This window comes from Antechinus flavipes, chromosome 6 (genome assembly GCF_016432865.1).
Source record: "Antechinus flavipes isolate AdamAnt ecotype Samford, QLD, Australia chromosome 6, AdamAnt_v2, whole genome shotgun sequence".
Lineage (NCBI taxonomy): Eukaryota > Metazoa > Chordata > Mammalia > Dasyuromorphia > Dasyuridae > Antechinus > Antechinus flavipes.
Genome location: NC_067403.1, coordinates 210,231,968 through 210,252,264, shown reverse-complemented (window position 1 = coordinate 210,252,264; position 20,297 = coordinate 210,231,968). Strand labels below are relative to the sequence as shown.

At 41.1% G+C, this 20,297-nt stretch overlaps 1 protein-coding gene across 1 annotated transcript in view; it reads right to left on the bottom strand.

Annotated features, from left to right (window-relative positions):
* SWAP70 (switching B cell complex subunit SWAP70) overlaps positions 1-20,297 on the bottom strand; it is a 78,312-nt gene that overhangs the window by 41,930 nt on the left and 16,085 nt on the right. The window contains exon 3 of the mRNA XM_051967662.1: positions 3,409-3,582. Within this exon, the coding sequence (XP_051823622.1) occupies positions 3,409-3,582 (174 nt within the window). The remainder of the gene's footprint in view (positions 1-3,408; positions 3,583-20,297) is intronic.

Below are 20,297 nucleotides of genomic sequence, written 5' to 3'. Positions count from 1 at the left end.
TACCCACTGCACCACCTGGCTGCCCCATCTGGCTGCCCCACCTTCTTCCCTTTGGTAAAGGGTTAACTTCCCTGGCACCCAGATGTCCCTCCGTGCCCAGAGGAACTCCACCCCTGACTTAGGGACTCTAGGCAACTCCAGGTTCAGATGTGAGTCCAGGTGGTGCCGGAGGAGAGTCCTACCAGAAGCCCAAGCAGGCTCTCAGCACTGCCTGCCCATGCCCTTCTCCAGTGGGGTCGGGGCCTACTAGCAGCCTAGAGCCCATCTCCAGAGACATCCTGCCTCTGACACCAAAGCCTCCCTGCCCAGGGCCAGGCAATGACTTAAACACTCCTCACCCTCAGGGGTTCCCTTTAAAACTGGCTCTATGACCCAGGGAAGGAGGAGGGTCCCAGACAGCCCATGCAAAGGCTCCAGGACCGGAGCAGAGACAAGGTCAGTCTGGCACAGAATGGGGAGTCACATCGAGGGAAGCCCGAAAGGCAGGTGAGACATAGAGGGGTTTCTGTTTTATTCTAGAGGCAAGAAGGCATTGAAGTTTATGAAGAAGGGACTCATACAGTTAGAGCTGGGCGTAGGGCAACATCACTTTGGCAGCAGGTTGGAGGATGGATTCCGTGGGGACAGATGAGGGAAGGACATCACTGCAATAGGTATTCTAGGCTAATGGTGATAGCTGTGTGAGCAGAGAAAGGGCAGGACACCAAACGTACTGCAGAGGTAGAAACAAGCAGATCTGGCAAATGACTGGTGTGTGAAGTTGAAAATAACACTCTGGTTGCTAACCTGGGAGATCAGAATTAGTATCAAATCTCTAAAACAGACAGGGAGGGTCAGAAGAAGCACAAGCATTTTATAACACAAAACAGGAGGGGAGAGGTGGCGACGAGAGAAAGAGAACGGGTCCTTTATAGGATGTGGTGAATCAGAAGTATCAGGGGCACATCTAGTTTGAAAAGTAAAATAAGCCATTGGTGATGCAAGAATGAAGCTCGAGAAGAAAATGGAGCCAGATAAATAGAGGTGGGAGTTGTCTGCACAGAAATGACGATTAAACCCACGGGAGCTGTCTTCATCTTTCAAAAATAAGTCTAAAATAAGACAACTATTTGCAGGTCACCTGTCCACTTCCAAGACAAGATAATAACAGAATGTACATATTCATACAATACCCCACAATTCTTCCCACAGGAAATGATTTCACTTGAGTATCTACTGAATAATATTCAATTTGGAAAGTCCTATAAGGGTAACACAATTTTCTTCCAATTTTTAGAAAAACATTAATTACCAAATGAATCTGGCATATTTAATATACACTTTAAAAAACTGACTTTGAAACTATCACAGATGTCTTAGCATTAGGTAGGATTTTTCATTGTTTGGTTGGTCTTTTTTTTTTTTTTTTAAACCATCTTTGGGTAAGTGTTTCTTAAGTTGTTCCTTACTAACATTCATAGGATCCTAAGATTAAAAATTCAAAAGTTCCTTTTCCTTTTTATTTACAGACCAGGAAACTGTAGCCCAAGAGATTAAATGAAGTGATTTAAACAAAGGTGACACAAAACATAAATATCCAATCTGGATTTGGACACAGATTCTCTTGAGTATAAATCCAGCATTCTATAAAACAATACTATGTCACTGATGCGTTTGATTAAAAAAATTTTCTTTGACAAAAAAAACAGAGTATATCCCACTTTCCCTTCCCCCTTTAGGTACACCTATAATTCAATTCAACCAATATTTATTAAAAGCTTATATCTCACACCAAGCACTTTTGTCTTTAACACAATAAGATGCTAAATGTCAAAGAATCTCTTGCTCTAATTTATGAGTAAGTTATCTTTCCCGGTGCACCCAAGCTTTTTGAATATAGCTAACCACCCTAACACGAAAGACTGGTAACACCTTGAAGTCCGAGGGACCGATCCATCACTCACAACCCATGGGTCAATGATCGAGTCCCTTAACCTCTGCCAGCCTCAGCTTCCTCACATCAAAGCAGGCTGGATGGGCCTCTAAAGCGACTTCCATCGAGGTCTCGGACTAAGAACAGGGACAGTGCTGGGAGGGCCGTTCATGCTGGCGCTCTCATGTTCCTGGCTCCAGGGGACAACAAAAAGACTTCATCCTCCCAAGTGTTTTCGACTGGAAAGTGCCTCAAAAAGACAAGTCATAAAGGGGCGTGGAATCTCTCAGAGCCACATAGTCGTTCTAGCACGACAGCATCGGGAGACACTTGGGAAAACCTGATGCTCTTCTCCATTCTGTCAGGAAGAAGGAAAATGGCCCAGAACTTCCTGGACAGAACTACCACTGTCCTACCTTTGAGGCACAGAAAACAGTCGTGACATTTTATGACTTCCCTGGGAGAGGAGGCAACGACAGACGCTCAAACAGAGATGTCGGACCCTGGCCATCTCACGGGGCGAAACACTCCAAGTGCCCCAAACCAGATTCTAATGTGATCGGGAAATACTTAACAAAATAAACAGACATGCATCTCGACACAGACAACACCGACACGGGGTTTCCCGAGTCACTCTATGGGCCGGGAGGATCCTTCGGCGCAGGTCAGTGGCCCCCATTTCTGTCTGGATTTGTACCTTGGCCCAGAGCAGCACCGACAAGTTAAGTGACTTAGCCAGAGCCGCACACGCTAGTGTGTGTGAGCAGGTCTTTATGGATCAAGGCCAGCTGTCTGTCCACTAAGCAACAAAGCTTCTCTTTACAGTACATGTTTCAGCAAACTATCATCCTAGAACTCAAACCACTCTGTAATAGACCTTTACTCAATAGATTGAGACAGCCTCAAAAGAAATTTCTGATAATCCTCCCTGACTTCTGTCCAACACAGTCAACAGATAAGTAGGCAGAAAGCTATGTCTGCTAAATATGCCTTGTTTTGCAGAAAGACATTTTGGGCATCAGAAATGGAATTTTCTATAATTGCAGCAATTTAGGAGAGGAAGAAAAAGCATTCCACCCTGTTTGCCAACCTACAGAAGAATTTAGCTTTCCCACAGCATTCCATTTTGGCCTTCTCCAAGGAAAGGCTATCTGCAATTATATGAGGCAGATGCTGACTAAATACTGCATGTCTTCCCAATAAACTCTAGTCAGAGACTTTCTCCCAATATCCATTTTAAGCCTCAATGTTTCTCATTTGAGTTTACCAAAATATCCCAGTTAAAATTCTAAAAAAATAAAATAAAATAAAAGTTGGGCCTGAGTCAAGACAGCTGGGTTCTACCACTAAACTTGCTAGGTGACCTGAAGCAATTGATTTAACCTCTGAATACTCGATTTCCTTGGCTGTGAAATTACCATTCCACATACAACAGTCTATTATTCTACCACAATAAGAAAACTCATTTAAACATGTTTTTCAAAATTACTCCTTACCTCTTCAGGCACAATAATTAATGGGTATTTATCCTCAGATAAAAAGTTGAAAATAACCCACACTTTAAATGAATCTTCTTCACTGATGAACAAAGGACTTTTGGTGAGGTTTTTTTTGACACAAAGCGTCCAACACATCCTATTAAACTCAATCTTGTCAAAGTTTCCTTGAACCTATAAACAAAGGAAAAGTACAAAACATTAAAAACCACTATAAGGACAGCCAAAAATAAGTGCAACTATATATCCCAGTACTGGCACTGTGACTGAGATTGTACAAAATGTGTGAGATATTCCACTGTGAAACAGCCAAACCCCCAATGTAATGTGAGGCAACAGTCTCCTCTACCCCCCATAACATCATTCATTCATATAAAACATTGATCCTACTGAACTAACTGCCCCTTCACAGCCCCATTGGCCTAAAGTCATGTTTTAGAAAAACCAATAAATTTTCTTAATCACTCTGGATTGTAGATGACTTCAAAAGTCCCTCCCAACTCCATGACTGCCTACTAGAGAAAGGCATTTCCACTCTGGGAATGTGCAGTGTCTACGGAGAACAGAAGGGGCTGCAGACCAAAATTGCTCCTGGTCAAGAGGACCAGGAAAGGCTTCAGAGGAGGCCCCATCTGAACTGGCCTCGGAGGTAGGGAACGTTGCGATAAATATAGATGGAGGGGTGGAATGGCTTCATGGGCCAAGGCCCAGAAACAGAAAGGCAAAGAAGTTAATTCAAAAAATGGAAAGTAGCCCAAATTGGCTCAAAATTCCTAGGGAAAACATAAATAAGTTCAAAGACCATATCACAATAAGTTCCAAATGCATATGTGACCAAAATATTAAATATTCACATCATTAAATTAAAAAAAAGAATTGTTTCATAATAATAGTGGCAGGGAAGATTTTTAACCAAATGAAAAAGAGATGACTGTAAAAAATAAACAATCTAAATTACCTAAAATTTAAAAGTTTTTGCATAAACATAATTATTGCAGATAGAATAAAGATAAATCCTTAATTTTTTGCATCAAAAATTGAAAAAAAAAAGTCAGATAACCAAATTACTCAAGGAACTAACACAAATATAAGCCTATTCTCTTAAATGGCCAAAGGATACAAACAAGTTACCAAAAGAAGATTTAAAGTGACCAACAACTGTCTGAATGAATAATCCAAATCATTAACAAAAGAAACATTTTACTTCTTGCCCCTCAAAATGGCAAAGATAAAAATCAGAAATAATCAATACTGGAGTAGCTACTGAAGAATAGGGACACTAAACATACTCTAATAGCATTGTGAATTAGTCCAAAAGTTACGGAAAACAAATCCAGTCATTTTTCTTGCATTGTTCCAAACTGTTCATACTCTTTGACCAAACAATTCTACTATTGGCATAACACCAGAAAAGAAAGAAAAGGGCTCATAATAACAAAATATCTTAGCAGCATTTTTTATGGTAATAATAAAATTGAAAACAAAGTAAGTGATAAACAATTTGTGGGATGAATGTAAAGGAATGCTCCTGTGCCCCTGACAGATGTAGCTGCCATGGGAGCAGGCCGCAGCATCTGCAGGGGGAGTTGTCCAATCTCATCTCCCCAGGGATGGCTCCCGGGAGCACGAGGACCATGGAAGGATCCTGTGGGAGCATCCTCCCAGGGAGGTGACACGAGAGCTGTCTGGCGGCCTTATGGCTACGAGGGCAGGCCTAGAAGGACGAGTTCAGGTGAGAGTATTGGTAAAGAAGGCTGGCCCTTTCTCTGTGATTGCTGCCCTCAGTGATGGCTCTGGGGTCTGGGACAACAGCAGGGCTGGGACAACAGATGGTCTGGGGAACACTACCATCCCAAGGCTGTTGGGTTCAGGGTCATGGGCTGGCTCCTTTAGAGCTTACAGGAGGGGCAGGTGAGGAGACAGACTTACCTGGTGCATCGCTCTCTCAGGATGGCTTGACACTTTAAAAGTATAACTGTGAAGGCAAGTTTTCAACCCCAAATTAGCCTCACATCATGTAAAATTCAGTATATGCACTCAGCACTGTGCTATCCCTAAACTAGAAAAACGAGGAGTCCGAGACAACAAAATCTGACAAATGAAAGTGTGAGATAGATACATACACGTATATGTCTACAGCCAAACAGAAAATGCAATTACTACAGAACCAAAGATGGCAAAGCATTTTTAAATCAACATTTTACTGATGCTTTTTTATTTCTTACAATATCGTCACTTCCCAACGGCACCCCTAGACCAGCATGGCGCTACATTAGAGAAGACATGAACTGATGCTGAGTGACGTGAATAGAACCAAGAGAACATTGTACACAGTGGCAACAAGGTTATGTGATGATCAGTTCTGATGGACGTGGCTGTTTTCAAGAGCAAAGTGATTCAGGCCAATCCTAACGGACTTGTGATGGAGAGAACCATCTGCATCCAGAAAGAAACTGAATATAGATCATAACATATCATTTTCACCTTTCTTCTTGTTGTTTGCTTGCTTTTCTGTTTTCTTTTTCATTTTTTCCTTTGTGATCTGATTTTTCTTGTGCAGCATGACGTGGAAATATGCATAGAAAAATTGTACATGTTTAATATATACTGGATTACTTGCTGTCTGTAGGAGGAGCGAGGGGAAGGGAGAGAGAAATATTTGGAACACAAGGTTTTGCTAGGGTGAATGTTGAAAATTATCTGCATATATTTTGAAAATAAAAAAAATTATTATTTTTAAAATAAAGTTTTTTCAATTAACAAGCCTTTTTTTTGCCTCTCAACAACCTTCTCCTCAAAAAAAAAAAAATTACATAAAAACAAAATCCTTATAACAAATATGAACAGTCAAAAAAACAAAAAACAAAAACAAAGTCCTGCACTGACCATGTCCAACAATGTATGTCTCATTCTGTATCTCAATCATCTTTGTCAAGAGGTGACATGTTTCATTATTGGCACTCTGTTATTGTGGATGGTCACTGCATTAATCAGAGTTAAGTCTTTCAAAGTTATTTCTCTTCAGGATGTTGTTATCAGATAAAAAGCTCTCCTGGTTCTGCTGGCTTCACTCTGTATCAATTCATATAAGTCTTCCCCAGATTTCTCTGAAACCATCATCGTTTTTATAGTCAATAATACTCTAACGCATTAATATACCATAATTTACTCAGCCATTCTCCAATTAACAGGCAGCCCTGTTCTATGCCAGCACAGAAAAAGCCATAACAAATATTTTTGTCACATGGACCTTTTTCTTCTCTCTTTGATCTCCCTAAGATACAGGGCCTAAGAATGATATCACTGAGTCACACTTTTGGAGGACAGCTCCAAGTCACTTCCCAAAATGGATGGACTAATTCACAGTTCCATTAATGGTACATAAGCCCACATCCTCTCCAGTATTTGTCATATTTCTCTTCTATCACCTTTGAGAATCTGATGGGCTAAAATAGAACCCCAGAGCTGCCTCCTTTGCATTTGCTTATTAATTACTTCACACATTTTCACAATGGCTATAACTTGGGTTTCTTTCTTTGAAAGATATGCCTATTTATATCTTTTAATCAATTTATCACAGAAGAAAGACTTCTGATAATAGGAAGTGTCGAACTATCATGTGAGGAAGAGCTGAAGGAATTGGGGGGGCTTCATCTGAAAAGAGACTGCTTCGGGAGAAATGTGATCCTGTTTGCAAACACCTCGAAAACTCCATGGGGGAGAGAGCCCCTTGCTCTCTGTGACTCCTGTAGACTAGCACAGCCAAAGCCCCGGGAAGCCAGAGTTTGGCTCAAGACAAGTAAGGAAATGCCAAGAATCAGCACTATCAAAAACTGCAAGAGGGGCTTTGTACAAGAGACTTTCACGCGTTCTGCTCCGAGTCCCTCACGTAAGTGCCCGCAAGTGTGGAATTCCTCTTCCTCCATTTGTTTTAGGGAGGATGAGGGCTAACAGTGCTCTAAGGGAACCAGGCCAGGCCACATCTCCTCCTCGTCGGTCCAGGTTCTAAGGCCGTTCAGACCCTGTTCCTTACTAAGTCTATACCTTAATAGAGGAAAGTGAAAAGATAATAGGGGGAAGGGGAGGAGAAAAGGAGAGAGGGAGGGGAGGAGGAAGAGAAAGAGGAGGGGGAGGACAGAGGAGGAGGGAGAGGAGGGGGAGGGAGAGGAGGAGAGGAGGGGAGAAGAGGAAGAGGAAGGGAGGAAGAAGAGGAAAGGGAGGGGAGAGAAGAGAAAGAGAAGAAGAAGGAGGAATAGGAGGGAAGGAGGAGGAGAGAGGAGAGGGAGGAATAGCAGTAAACAGGTGTCCCAGGCTCAGGTCCCATCCCTGCTACTTACTGGGGGACTTGGGGCAAATTACTAAATCTGATCATATTTAACTCAACTCATGCTTTTCATATAGAAAGTACTTTGAGAGCAGGGAGAGGAAGTGACGAGCCCACAGTCACACAGAGCCCGACTCACAGAAAGGCGAGCTGGAAGGAGCCTCGGGTTCCATCTAATCTAAGGCAAGCCCCAAGCCTGACTCCCCGAGGCCGGCCTCCCCATCCCGGCTCCCGACGTGCTGATGCTCTTCCTAGAAGGCACCTCCTGCTGGTGTCTGCCAGCAGCACGCGGGGGACCGTCGGGGGCTTCAGTCCTCCCGAGGTGGGCCAGGGCCCACCTTTCTCTTTCTGACTCTCACACGGGGGAGCCACCAGCCGACCTCAGGGAGGGGACGCCAGGGCAGGCGGGAGAGCGCTGGGCCAGGGCCCGGCCTCCCTCCCCTCCGGAGCCAGCTGGGCCCAGGGGCCCGCAGAGCAGGACGGCAGGAGGCAGCCCCAGTGCAGGGGGAGCCCTGGGCCTTTGAGGACTCTGACGGGCCTCGGTGTGACTGAGGCTGAACCCACTCTGTGTGAAAAGTAGGTAGTAAGTGGGAGTCTCTGGTTTCTCCGAGTCCCAAAAAATCTAAGCAAAGGAATGGGAGGGGAGGCCCTGGGATCTCTGTCCGATGCACGCAAGCTTAGTACGATGGTTGTGCTTCATAGGACCCGCAGTGCCCCCATAGCAGCGCTCTGGGCAGGTTGGGGGGGCGGCACGGGCTGCACGATGCTTGAACTCTGTGATTCTTGCTTCCGGACGCTGATGCGTAAATTCTCGCCTTCACTAAATGCTCCCGAATGTGTCTCCAAGCTATAACTTCTGGGCTCTGCGGCTCACAGACGATCGGACCGTCCGCGTGGCAGGGCCCGCTCATGGGGTCAAAGCCAGCATCCTTTGGGCCCCACATCACGGGCTCCCAAACCTCAAGGTTTCATCCATTTCACGTTGACAATACAAAAGGTGAAAAAGAGCCACAGAAAGCAAAAGGGAGGGGACCTAAGGATCAGAAAGCCGCCTCAAAGTCAGCAGTCCTGGGTTCAAATGCCACCTCTGACCCGTCGTGGCTGAGTGAGATTCCCTGTACCGGGAAAGCTCCGGTCCCTTCTCCATGCTCTATCCCCTGCAGAAGGTTAAATTGTGGGGGCACGCCACGGTCAGGATGGTTACACTACATTTAAACTACTGGAACATTTAAATAGCAATGAAAGAAAACTGGCAAAGCTCTTTAGGGAGGGCCGTTCTTTACTTTAAAAGCCTTCACAAAAGACTAAAGAGTCCCTTCCCAAATGCTCCCTCCATGTCACAGTCCCATTTCCACGGGAGGTGTCCAGCCTGGGCCCTGCTCTTCACTGGCGCAGCTGGCCGCCATCTTAGTCCGGCCCTCATCACCTCTCACCCAGATCCGGCCCTTCCTCAGAGCCCATCCGGAGCTCCAAGAATGTCCTAAGAGCAGATCCCACCAGGACCCCACCTACTCCCCGCTCCAGGGGCTCTCCATTGCTTCAGACTCACAAATCTCTGCTTCACCTGGGAGGCTCCAAGTGCCCCTGGCAGCCTGGCTGGACCCTTCTCCGGGGCACCCACCGGGCTTTCTCCCAGGTCCTCGGTCACAGAAGTCCGTCTGCAGCCCTCCAGCTTCGGCCTTTGCAGCCCTGAGAGGCTCTCCCTCCAGCCTCGAGCCTCACTGCTACACTGAAATGGCTCTTCATCCCCAAATCTGATGATTTTGTTTCGATCCTCCCCTTTCCTGCCTTCTCTGCAGCACAACGCTGTTGGCCACCTTCTCCTCCTGTTATGCCAAAGTTCTCTTTTATTGTCCTGACTCAGTTTCCCTAATTATCCTGACCCAGTCCTGCCTCGGCTTCCCTAATTGTTCTGCTTCAGTTTATAATTGTTCAGTTCTGCAAAACTTCCCCTCCCTCTTTATCAGAATACTTGATAAGGATAAAAGAGCTTATGTTTTAGAACACCTTCCCCATGTCCCGGGTGCCCCCCCATTATGTCATCCCCCTCTCCTGTGGCTCCCCTGCCCTGTCAGAGTCCGTCCCATCCTGCTCTCAGCACCCTAACTCCACCCCTGCCTCAGTCTACCCCAGTCTGAGTCTGTGTATATATGTCATTGGGAACTCACATTGTTTGCTGGATTCTTGGAGACAACAGTCTCATTCAGCCCTGGGACCAAACCATGGATCCATTTGGTCCCAGTAAATCTCTCCCATTTAATAAATTACTAAATACTCTCTAATCTCTGTCTTGCCTCAGTTTCTCCCGTATTACACTCCCGAGCACTCTCCTGTTATCACTTCTGTCCAAACGGGTCCCAGACCTGACTATCCAGCCGAGTCTCCTTCCTGATCTCCATTCCAGCCGCCTGCTGGGGTGTCACAGACACCCCAAACGTAGCAAGCCTGACGCAGACCCCATCTTTCCTCAAAACCCACCCCCTTCTTGATTTTCCTATTTATGCCAAGGACACCATTCTGCTTCAAACTCGGCACACAGCTCCCCAGGTTCACATCCTTGAAGCTCATTTCCCCTCAGAGCCGATCACTTTTCCAATCTCATGGCTCCTTCTTCCACATCTCTCCCGACCTCTCCAGAAGGTCCCACACAATGGTTACTCCTCTGGTGCATTTGTGCATATGGGCTGTCTCCCTCTAGAACAGAAAAGGTCCTTAAGGGCAGTGACTGCCCTCCGACCCTCTCAGAGGTGCTCCCAACAAGTCTCACAGGAGGACAATCCCCAATTTCGAGGTTAGTTCTTTCATAATAGGAAAAACAAGCCAATTACCCTGAAAGAGGCTAATTAGATGTTCCCGTTTTAACAAGGATGTAAAGGCTTAATTCTCATTCCTTATTTTCTTTGGGTGAGTGACAGCACCATTAAACTTTACAGCACTATTTCCAGTCACCAGGAAACTTTTTTTCCATCTAATTCTCAAACCTAAGCACTAATTTTTGCTCAATCTAAAACCATGCCATGGAAACCTTGGCTGCTCCTCTGCGGCTGGAAGAGCTGGCAACCCTCCACTCCAGGTGGCGAAGCAATAACAAACAAGCTCCCACTGTTTTATCACATCCCGGCTCCTTTTGTGAATAGCTTTCCTCTAAGTTTAGTGATACACTGGCTCACTCTGGAAACGCTGAAGCAGAACTGCCTTTACTCTTTTGGTTATAATCAGGGCTTTTATTGAATGAAACTAAACTGAAACAAGCAACATTTTGGGATCTGCCCCAATGATATTAATACAGTACTGACATTACGGGGGCTACAAACTACCCTCGCTGGCGACAACCACTGAGTATATGGAATATACTGAGGAAGGGAGGCAATTCTTCGTAATTTTTTTTTTTTTACAAGAAGCTGTTATTAGGAAAGAAAAAATAGGGGAAAGAGTGGGGCCAGTATCTGTTGAAGAGAAGACTCAGGGAGGATGTGATCTGTACTTGCAAACAGTCAGGGAGGATCTGACATCATAGCAACTACAGAGCACTTTAAGGCAGACACAGGAGCTGGAGAGGTAATGCAAGGGTTATCCCCACCTCACAGGGGAGGAAACTGAAGGTCACAGACACAGCAAAATAAGGATGTTTCTTTTTTAATCAAATTAATGGCCTACTAAATCGTTTTTACGAAAAACAAATACGCTCCATCCAAAAAAGAACTAAGGAGACTAAATATAAATCAACACATACTATGTTCACTTCTTTTTTCTATTTTTTTCTCTTTCTCATAGTTTTTCCCTTTTGCTCTGATTTTTCTCTCCCAATTTGATTCATAAAGTAATGTGGATTAAAAATAAAATTAAAATTAAATTACATTACATTACATTAAAAAAAAAAAAAAAGGAAAAAAAGAAACAGGCGGCCATATATTCAAGGCTGGTAACTAGCTGGGTATACACCCTCACAACCAACCTTCTAGACAGTTAGCTCCTGATACTCTAAAGCCAGAAGAAAGAAAAAATAGTCAATGTGTGGGTTATTCTTGAATTATATACATGGAGTTTAAGCTCAACAGACAAACATGGAGATTCAATCTTGATATGAGTTACTCAGGTTTAAAATATGGCCTCTCATATCTCTCTATGGTCTATTGAAAGTAACTATAAGATACCATGCTTGGGACCAGTGAGAGATAATTATATATAGTATATTTGAATGATTGATTAAATTCATATTATACCATAGACTGGATTCTAAAATCCTACTCTTATACCTTAGTTTGTGAAATTATTGGTATGAACAAATAAACAAGTCTATTAGTTACTGCTCTATAATGACAGGCAAGCTTCAGTGAGTTCAATGAGTTCAGATATTAAAGTGAACAGGACTCTCACCACAAATGAATCTTAAACATTCATGATATTCTAGTTGCTCCTTCAACTTTTCAGTGATTCATTGAGAAACTGTTTTAATGTGTAGGCATTAGCATACATTCCACTAAATATCCTCCTAAACTGGATATTAGAAGGGATGTCAGAAAACTAGGACATTAATGCATTGTTGGTGAAATTGTGAACTGATTCCACTCTTCTGGAAAGTCATTTTTAAGACTATCCAAAAGACTATAAAATGGTGCATTCAGCAAAATCACTGCTAGATCTGTATCTCAAATACAATCAAAAAAAAAAAAAAAGAGAGAGAGAGAGAGAGAGAGAGAGAGAGAAAGGACCCATTTATATAAAAATCTTTATAATAGCTCTTTTTCTGATGGCTGAGATTGAAAACAAAGGGATGTCCATCAATACAAACTGTGGTATATGATTGTAAAGACATTATTATTTTGCTATATGAAATAACAAGCAGAATAATTTCAGGAAAAAAAAAAAAACTTTGGAAGACTTATATGAAATGATGCATAATGAAGTGAACAGAATCAGGAGAACATTATACACAGTAACAACAATATTATTTGATGAAGAACTGTGAATGACTTAGCTATTCTCACCAATGTAAGGACCCAAGACAATCCCAAAGCATTAATAAAGCACAATATCCACTTCTTTAAAAAAAAAAAAAAAACTTTTAAAATTTTAATTATTTAATTATTAGTTCAATTTTTGTTTTTAACTTTCAATTTTGTTAACCTCTATGATTTTCAAGATTTCAAATCTATTTTGGGAGGATTTTAATTTGTTAGTTTTCTATATTCTTTTTTTATTTTATTTTATTTTTATTTTTTCTACATTTTCTTACTTGCCTGTTCAATTCTTGTCTTATTTTTTCTTTTAAGCTCCTCTTCAAAATCCAACCACCTTAGTTAAAACAAATTCTTCTCCTACTTTACCTTCTCCTCTTATTCTCCACTACCCTTGTCTCCTTTCCTTACTATTTCCCTGTTAGATAAAATTATTTCTGTATATGGTTGTGGATATGTGGGCATAAATTGCATATATCATTTGTTAAGAGTCATGCCCAACTCTTTGTGACCCCATTTGGGGTTTTCTTGGCTAAGATACTGGAGAGGTTTGCCATTCCCCCTCCAGCTCATTCTACAGATGAAGAACTAAGGCAAAAAGAGTTTAAGTGACTTGCAAATACTAAATATCTGGGGCCATATTTGAACTCAGGAAGATGAGCCTTTCTGACTCCTGGTCTGGCATTCTATCCACTGTCCCAGCTACCTACTCAATTTTCTTTTAAGATCTCTTAAAATAGAGTATCTAGGCTCTTTTTTTAATTCCTAGATTTCAGGTAATACAATGATTCTTAAATTATTTCTCCTAGGCCAGTTGTTTTTGCTATGAGATATCTTATATTTTCATCTTTGAGTTTCCATTTCTTGTTGTTTCCCAGAGGTGTTAAGTTTCCATTTAGTCCATTTTAAATTCTAAGGGGTTTGTGTTCTCGGTAGGATTTTATGCCTCCTACTTCATACTGTTCATTTCCTTTCCAAATCTTTCTTCCATAGCTCTCATTTTTCCTTATAGTATTCATTTGGGCTTTTTTTTTTTTTAATCTTATTTTAGCTTTATTTTTTTTTAATTCTTGCTTCATTTCTTCCAAGAATTCTAGCTGAACTTTTGCCCAAGAGTGTTTTACTTTGAGGCTTTGTTTTCAGGTAGGCAATAGGCATTGCCTGAACCTTAAATCTCATCAGTAGTGGCTCAAAGAGGTAATAATATGCACAAATTAAAATGAGTTGAATACACAAATCTATTTTATTAAACAGGAAAATAGAAGAAGAGGAATCTAAGGAGAGGAGGAAAAAACCAATAGAAAAGAAGGCAGACTAGGGGAGGCAGGAGACAGAAGCAAAACATTGACAAGGAAGAAAAGAGTAAATGAAAAAGGACAAACAGGAAGAAAAATAGGATGGAGGAAAATACATAGCTACTAATCATAAATGTGAATAGGAATGGAATAAATTCTTCCACAAAACAGAAGCAGAATTTTTGTTTTTTCTTCTTAGGTTATTTTTACCTTCTTTCTAAATCCGATTTTTCTTGTGCAACAAGAAATTGAATACATTGTGTACATATACAAAAATGTATACATATTATATAAATAGTTATATATATATTGTATTTAACATATACTTTAACATATTTAACATGTATGGGACTACTTGCCATCTAGGGGAGGGGGTGGAGGGAAGGAGGGGAAAAGTTGAAACAGAAGGTTTTGCAAGGGTCAGTGTTGAAAAATTACCCATGCATATGTTTTGAATATAAAAAGCTATAATTCAAAAAAAAAAAAAAAAAACAGAAGCAGATAGCAGAGAGGAGCAAAAACCAATCTTACAATAGATTGCTTTCAAGAAATACTCTAGCAAAAAGACACATACAGAATAGAAGTAAGGGGTTGGAATAGAATCTTTTGTGCTTCAGGTAAAGTTTTTTAAAAAGCAGAGATATCAATTCTGATCTCAGACAAAGCAAAAACAAAAACAGACCTAATTAAACAAGATATTAAAGGAAATTACATCTTGCTAAATGATGTCACAGACAATGAAATAATATCAGTACTAAACAGATATACATATGCACCAAGTATTATAGCATCCAAGAAAAAATTAAGTAAATTACAGATTCATGACCAAACAAGTAGAAAGCATTACAAAATGCAAAATGGATAATTTTAATTATATTAAATTAAAAGGCTTTTGTCCAATCCAAATCAATACAGCAAGATTAAAAGGAAAGTAGAAAGCTGGAAAAGATTATTTCTTGTCTCTGATAAAGGCCTTATTTCTCAAACATATAAAGAACTGAGTCAAACTGATAAGAATACAAACCATTCCCAAATTGATAAATGGTCAAAGAATATGTACAGGCATTTTCAAATGAAGAAATCAAAGCACCCAAGGCAATCCCCCCAAAAATGGGATAGAAAACACCATCTGCATCCAGAAAAAGAACTATGCAGATTAAATGTAAATCAATGCATACTATGTTCACTTCTTTTTTCTGTTTTTTTTTCTTTCCCATGTTTTTTCCTTTTGTTCGGATTTTTCTTTCTCAATATAATTCATAAAGAATTTTAAAAATTATTTAAATTTTTTTAAAAGTTAATACATACATATAACTAGAAAAAAATAAAACAATAAAGAAAAAAAAGAAATCAAAGCTATCATCTCACACTTGTGAGATTGGCTAATATGAAAAAAAAAAGAAAAAAAATGATAAATGTTAGAGAGGATATGGGAAAATTAGGACACTAATAACACACTGTTGGTAGAGTTGCGAAATGATCCAACCATTCCAGAGAGCAATTTAGAACTATTCCCAAAAGGCAACCAAATTGTGCATTCCTTTAATACCACTACTAGGTCTGTATACCAAAGAAATCATAAAAAAGGAAAAAGGCCCTACATATGCAAAAATATTTAAAGCAGCCCTTTATGTGGTGGCAAAATAATGGAAACTGAGGGAATGCCCAGCAATTGGGAAATGACTGACAAGCCAATAGAGTATTATTATGCAAAAAGAAATGATGAAGAGGCAGTTTCAAAAAAACCAGGTAACACTTATATGAACTAAAACAAAGTGAAATAAGCAGATCCAGACAAACAGTACAGAATACCAGCAGCATTGTGTGATCATCAACTCAGCTTTCTCAGCAACACAGCAATTTAAGATAAGGACAAAAGACTCTCAAAGGAAAATAATATTCACATCCAGATAAAGAACTGATGGACTCTGAATGCAGATGGAAGCATACTTTTTTTCACTTACTTTATTCTTTCATGGCTTTTTTTCCCTTTTAATCTCTATTTCTTCTTTCACATTTTGATTAATTTGGAAATAAGTTTTACAAGATATCAAATGTATAACTGGTATCAAATTGTCTACCATCTTAGGAAGAAGAGAGAGGAGAAGAGGAAGGGAAGGAGGAAGAGAGGGAGAAAAAATTGTAACATTAAAATCTTGTAAAAATAAATACTAAAAACTGTCTTGATATTTAATTGGGAGAAAATAAATAAAGAAAAAAAATGTTAAAGAAAAAAGGCAAAATAAAAATCTAATCACTTTCTTTTTGACCTGAGTTTCTGCAAGTTTCTGATCTGATTTTGGGTCTGAATAACACTCCTACAGGCTTAACTCAGCCCCTATCAAGCAGCTAGAAAGCTGTTCTAGTTCAGAATGACAGAAGTGAAGGCTCTCTTTGGAGCTGAGATTCCTGTCCTGGTTCTTCACCTACAGACTTCAAACCAGAGTATGGGTAGGTATTGAGATGTACCTCATCTCCTGGGATCAAAGTCACACAGTTGCATCTTGCTCCCAACATAGTCTAAGGACTTACCCAGGAACAGGACCCCCAACTCCAAGCCCCCTCCTCATTCTGTCCTTGATCTGGGACCAACTGGATACTAAATCAGACCTACCCATCCGGACCTGTCTTTTGCCTCTTTTTGTATCTCCATGCTTAGCACAGTAGGGACTTAATAAATGTTTAATCATTGATAGTGAAGGGTAAAAGCCAACATCAAAAAATCATTTTTTAAGGAAAGTACAAGGAAGTTCATAAGGGAACACAGACAAGCAGGGGAATTATCACATTAAATTTTAATTATATCCCTTCCCCCAAAAATGTATGTAGTAGAAAAAAAAACTGTTTAGTTTCATAGACAATTCCCTCTTTTTAGTATTCTTTGCATATGGAAATGTTTATTAAGTTCGTAGCTAAAAATTTTATTATAAATGTATGTGGTAGAGGCAAATAAAGTTCTAAAGGACCACCTGACCAAAAATTGAAGTTTGACATAACCTAAGGAAATTTCAATCAATCACCATGGTGATAACTGTGAAAATGAAGATAATTCCAAAAGATCTACTTTACTATCTGCAGTGTTGCAGTCAAAGATTACAGATATAAATATATACGGTACAAAGACTACATCACCTAACTCTGCCTTGCCAATCAGTGCCATCAACTCCACTGCTACTTTTGCCTCTTCCCTCCATTCATTCAATGAGCATTAATTATTTACTGAGTGAAGAGCAAAATATTGAACCTCAAAGGAAATTCATCCTCTGCCCTCATGCACCTTATAATCTTAAAGGAAGATAAGACACAATTAACTATAACACACAAAAATACTTAAATATTTTCAAGATCAGAAAAGTACTCTAGCAATTAGGGAAATATGTTTAGATGTTTAACCTAGGGTGGATTGCTTGCAGTCTAGGGGAGGGAGAAAAATTTGAAACACAAGGTTTTGCAAAGTTCAATGTTGAAAAGTATCTTTCCATATACTTGAAAAATAAAAGCTAAAAAAATGAAAAATAAGAAATTTTAAATGAAATTTAAACCCTCCTTCAGGAGGGTTCCTGTTTGGGGCACCATGAAAAAAAGCTGGGGTGCCACCAGAACAGAGAAGAAAGTCAGTTCGGCAAGTTTTGACATTTACTCCAGAGGAAACATGGAGCTACTGCAGATTTTTAGCTAACCACGGACAGTGACTTAATTTTAATAGAGGAGAGATTATTTTAGCAAGAGCAGGTTGGAGAGAAGAGAGAAGGAAGAAAGGAAGCTCTGGTAAGATGGACTGCCGTAGTATACACCTTGTCTGGTCTCGTGTAGCGACGGTGAGAGTGGAGGAGAGGGGACGCATGGAGATCACTGCTGCAGTCCCAGAGCCCAGCTGGCCTCTGCCCCGTTAGCCTCCCCAGTCTCCAGGGCCCAGGTGCTTCCTCATCTCCCACCACAGCAGAGAGCTTCCTCATCTGCCCCAGACCCCACCACACCCCCACGTCCCCAGGCCACCCTAAGGGCTACGTTTCTCTTTGGGGGACAGGGCTACTTCAGGGCACAACTTCCTCAAGGTTCCCCTCTGACCTTCCTTCAGAGTACAGAGGCTACCCTGGCTTTCCGAGTGCTCTATCCACAGAACACAAGTTCCAAAACCTTCCACCACACTACTATCTCGGCAACAGATTCCACCTGCTTTCTTTGGGCTGGCCTGGCTAAGGGCAGACAGGCTCATTCCCACGAGTCTGGTTCTGGGGGATGATTTCTCTGACCTTGTCAACCCACAAGACAAAAATTAAAAAAAAAAAAAACACACTCCACACTCACCCTTAGACCTAAGCAGGTGGATTCTGCAGTAATGGTGGCTGAGTTGGGGAGAGGTAGGAGAGAATGAAAAGCAGTTTTTAGACCAACTTGGTATTCTAAATGTGAGATTCCTGCCCAGCGGCCAGAGATACGCTACTGGAGGAAATAAATCATATTCACTATTGATATTATTACTCAAAATCAAAGCAGATGTCAAAGGAAGTTGCAGCTAAATGGTGCTCATGGGTTCTCCTTGGAAAAGTTTTTTAAAAATCAGTGAAATGGTTTATCCTGCCTAGAGGCAACAAGAAGTATTTTAGGGGAAGCCTGGCCATCTCATATTGTAGTTCTCAGAATCAGTTACTGCAAAAAGACCACCATGTGATTCGGGCCAGTTCCAGTGGTCTTGTGAGGAAGAGAACCATCTGCACCCGGAGCGAGGGCCGTGGGGACCAAGTGTGGATCACAACATAGTATTTTTGTTGTAGTTTGTTTGCATTTTGTGTTCTTTTCCTTTTTTTCCTTTTTGATCTTTTTTTTAATGCATCATGATAATTGTGGAAATATATATAGAAGAACTGCACATGTTTAACATATATTGGATTATTTGCTGTCTAGAGGAGGGGATGGGGGAAGGGAGGGAAGAATTTTTTTGAAACAAAGTTTTTGCAAGGGTAAATGTTGAAAACTAGGCATGTGTTTTGAAAATAAAAACCTTTATAAAAAATAGAAAAAAAATGTTAAAGACCATCATGAAGATAACTAAGGTAAATATAGTCCATGTACCAACTTCTTTTGCACCATACTGTAATTCTTAACGTTATCATCCCCTACTGGGCAGGAGGAAGAAAAAAGGGAACTGATGAAAAAACCTGGACTAAATATAGTTCCATACTATATACATACATACACACACACACACACACACACACACAAATATAGTCTATACTAAATAGGCCCAGGAGAGGTCTATGCAAAAAGAAAGAATTTGGGGGTCAATCCTCAAAATATCAGGAAAAAAAAAGAAAGACTATTTTAGGCTTTTAAAAAACCATATGCTGGAGCAGCTAGTTGGTGCAGTAGATAAAACCTACTATTTTTACCACTATTACCACTATTTTTAAAAGTGGACTAAAGCAAATTCTAACCTTGCCTAGCAAGGTAGAAAAAACAGCAAGGCTTACATTAAAACCACACAAAATCCCTTTCAGTTTGTTCAATGATGCTCTGGTTTTCAATCTCAAGGAAGGCTTAACCAGAAAGAGGTGCTTGCCACCGTCAGGGAAGATGTTCCCCACAAAGTCAAAATGGAAGTGGGGTTCTCCGTGACCAGTGAGGCCCTCCCCGGCTCCTGAGTGCTCGCGGCCCTCTGCCCTTGCAGCCAATCCTGGAAGCTGCAGAGCCCGCTCCCTACAAAAGAGTGATTTATCTGACAGGAGCCTGCCTACTTCCCTGGATGCTGGGAAAGCCTTCTCCCTCTGCCAGGTCTGCCGGGAGCTCCATTTGAAGCACGCCCAATGGAACCAAAGGCGAGACTACTGGCCTTGAGTCAGGAAAGCTTACCTCCAGGCTTCCAGACTCCAACACCCGACGCCTTGTTACAGAATAACTTGACCCCAGTATTTTGCCAATTATCTGTACCCAGAAATTGTTCAAGTTTTAAGAGAAGCCTAAGCTTAAATTTCAGGGCGGAACCCCTTACCCTCAAGTGGCAAAATAAATATTCAAGCGAAAGGACTCTCTCACACTGTTTCCCTTGGGTGTTAGGCATACTTAAGCTTTCCAGTTTTTGTCACTAAGAGATAACTGGGAAATGACAATTCTAACACGGTGTCACCCTCCAATTAACTACGACTGGCAAATCCAAACAAATATGTTCATTAAACAACTACCAGCTACCACACAACTCAGTGAATTATAATGTAACTGAACGGTATCAGGGCATAATGGATAAAAGCCAGCCTCCCTGTGAGGACACGGGGGTCCTCACCTCCCACACATAAAGGAGGGGTGATCCTGGGGACG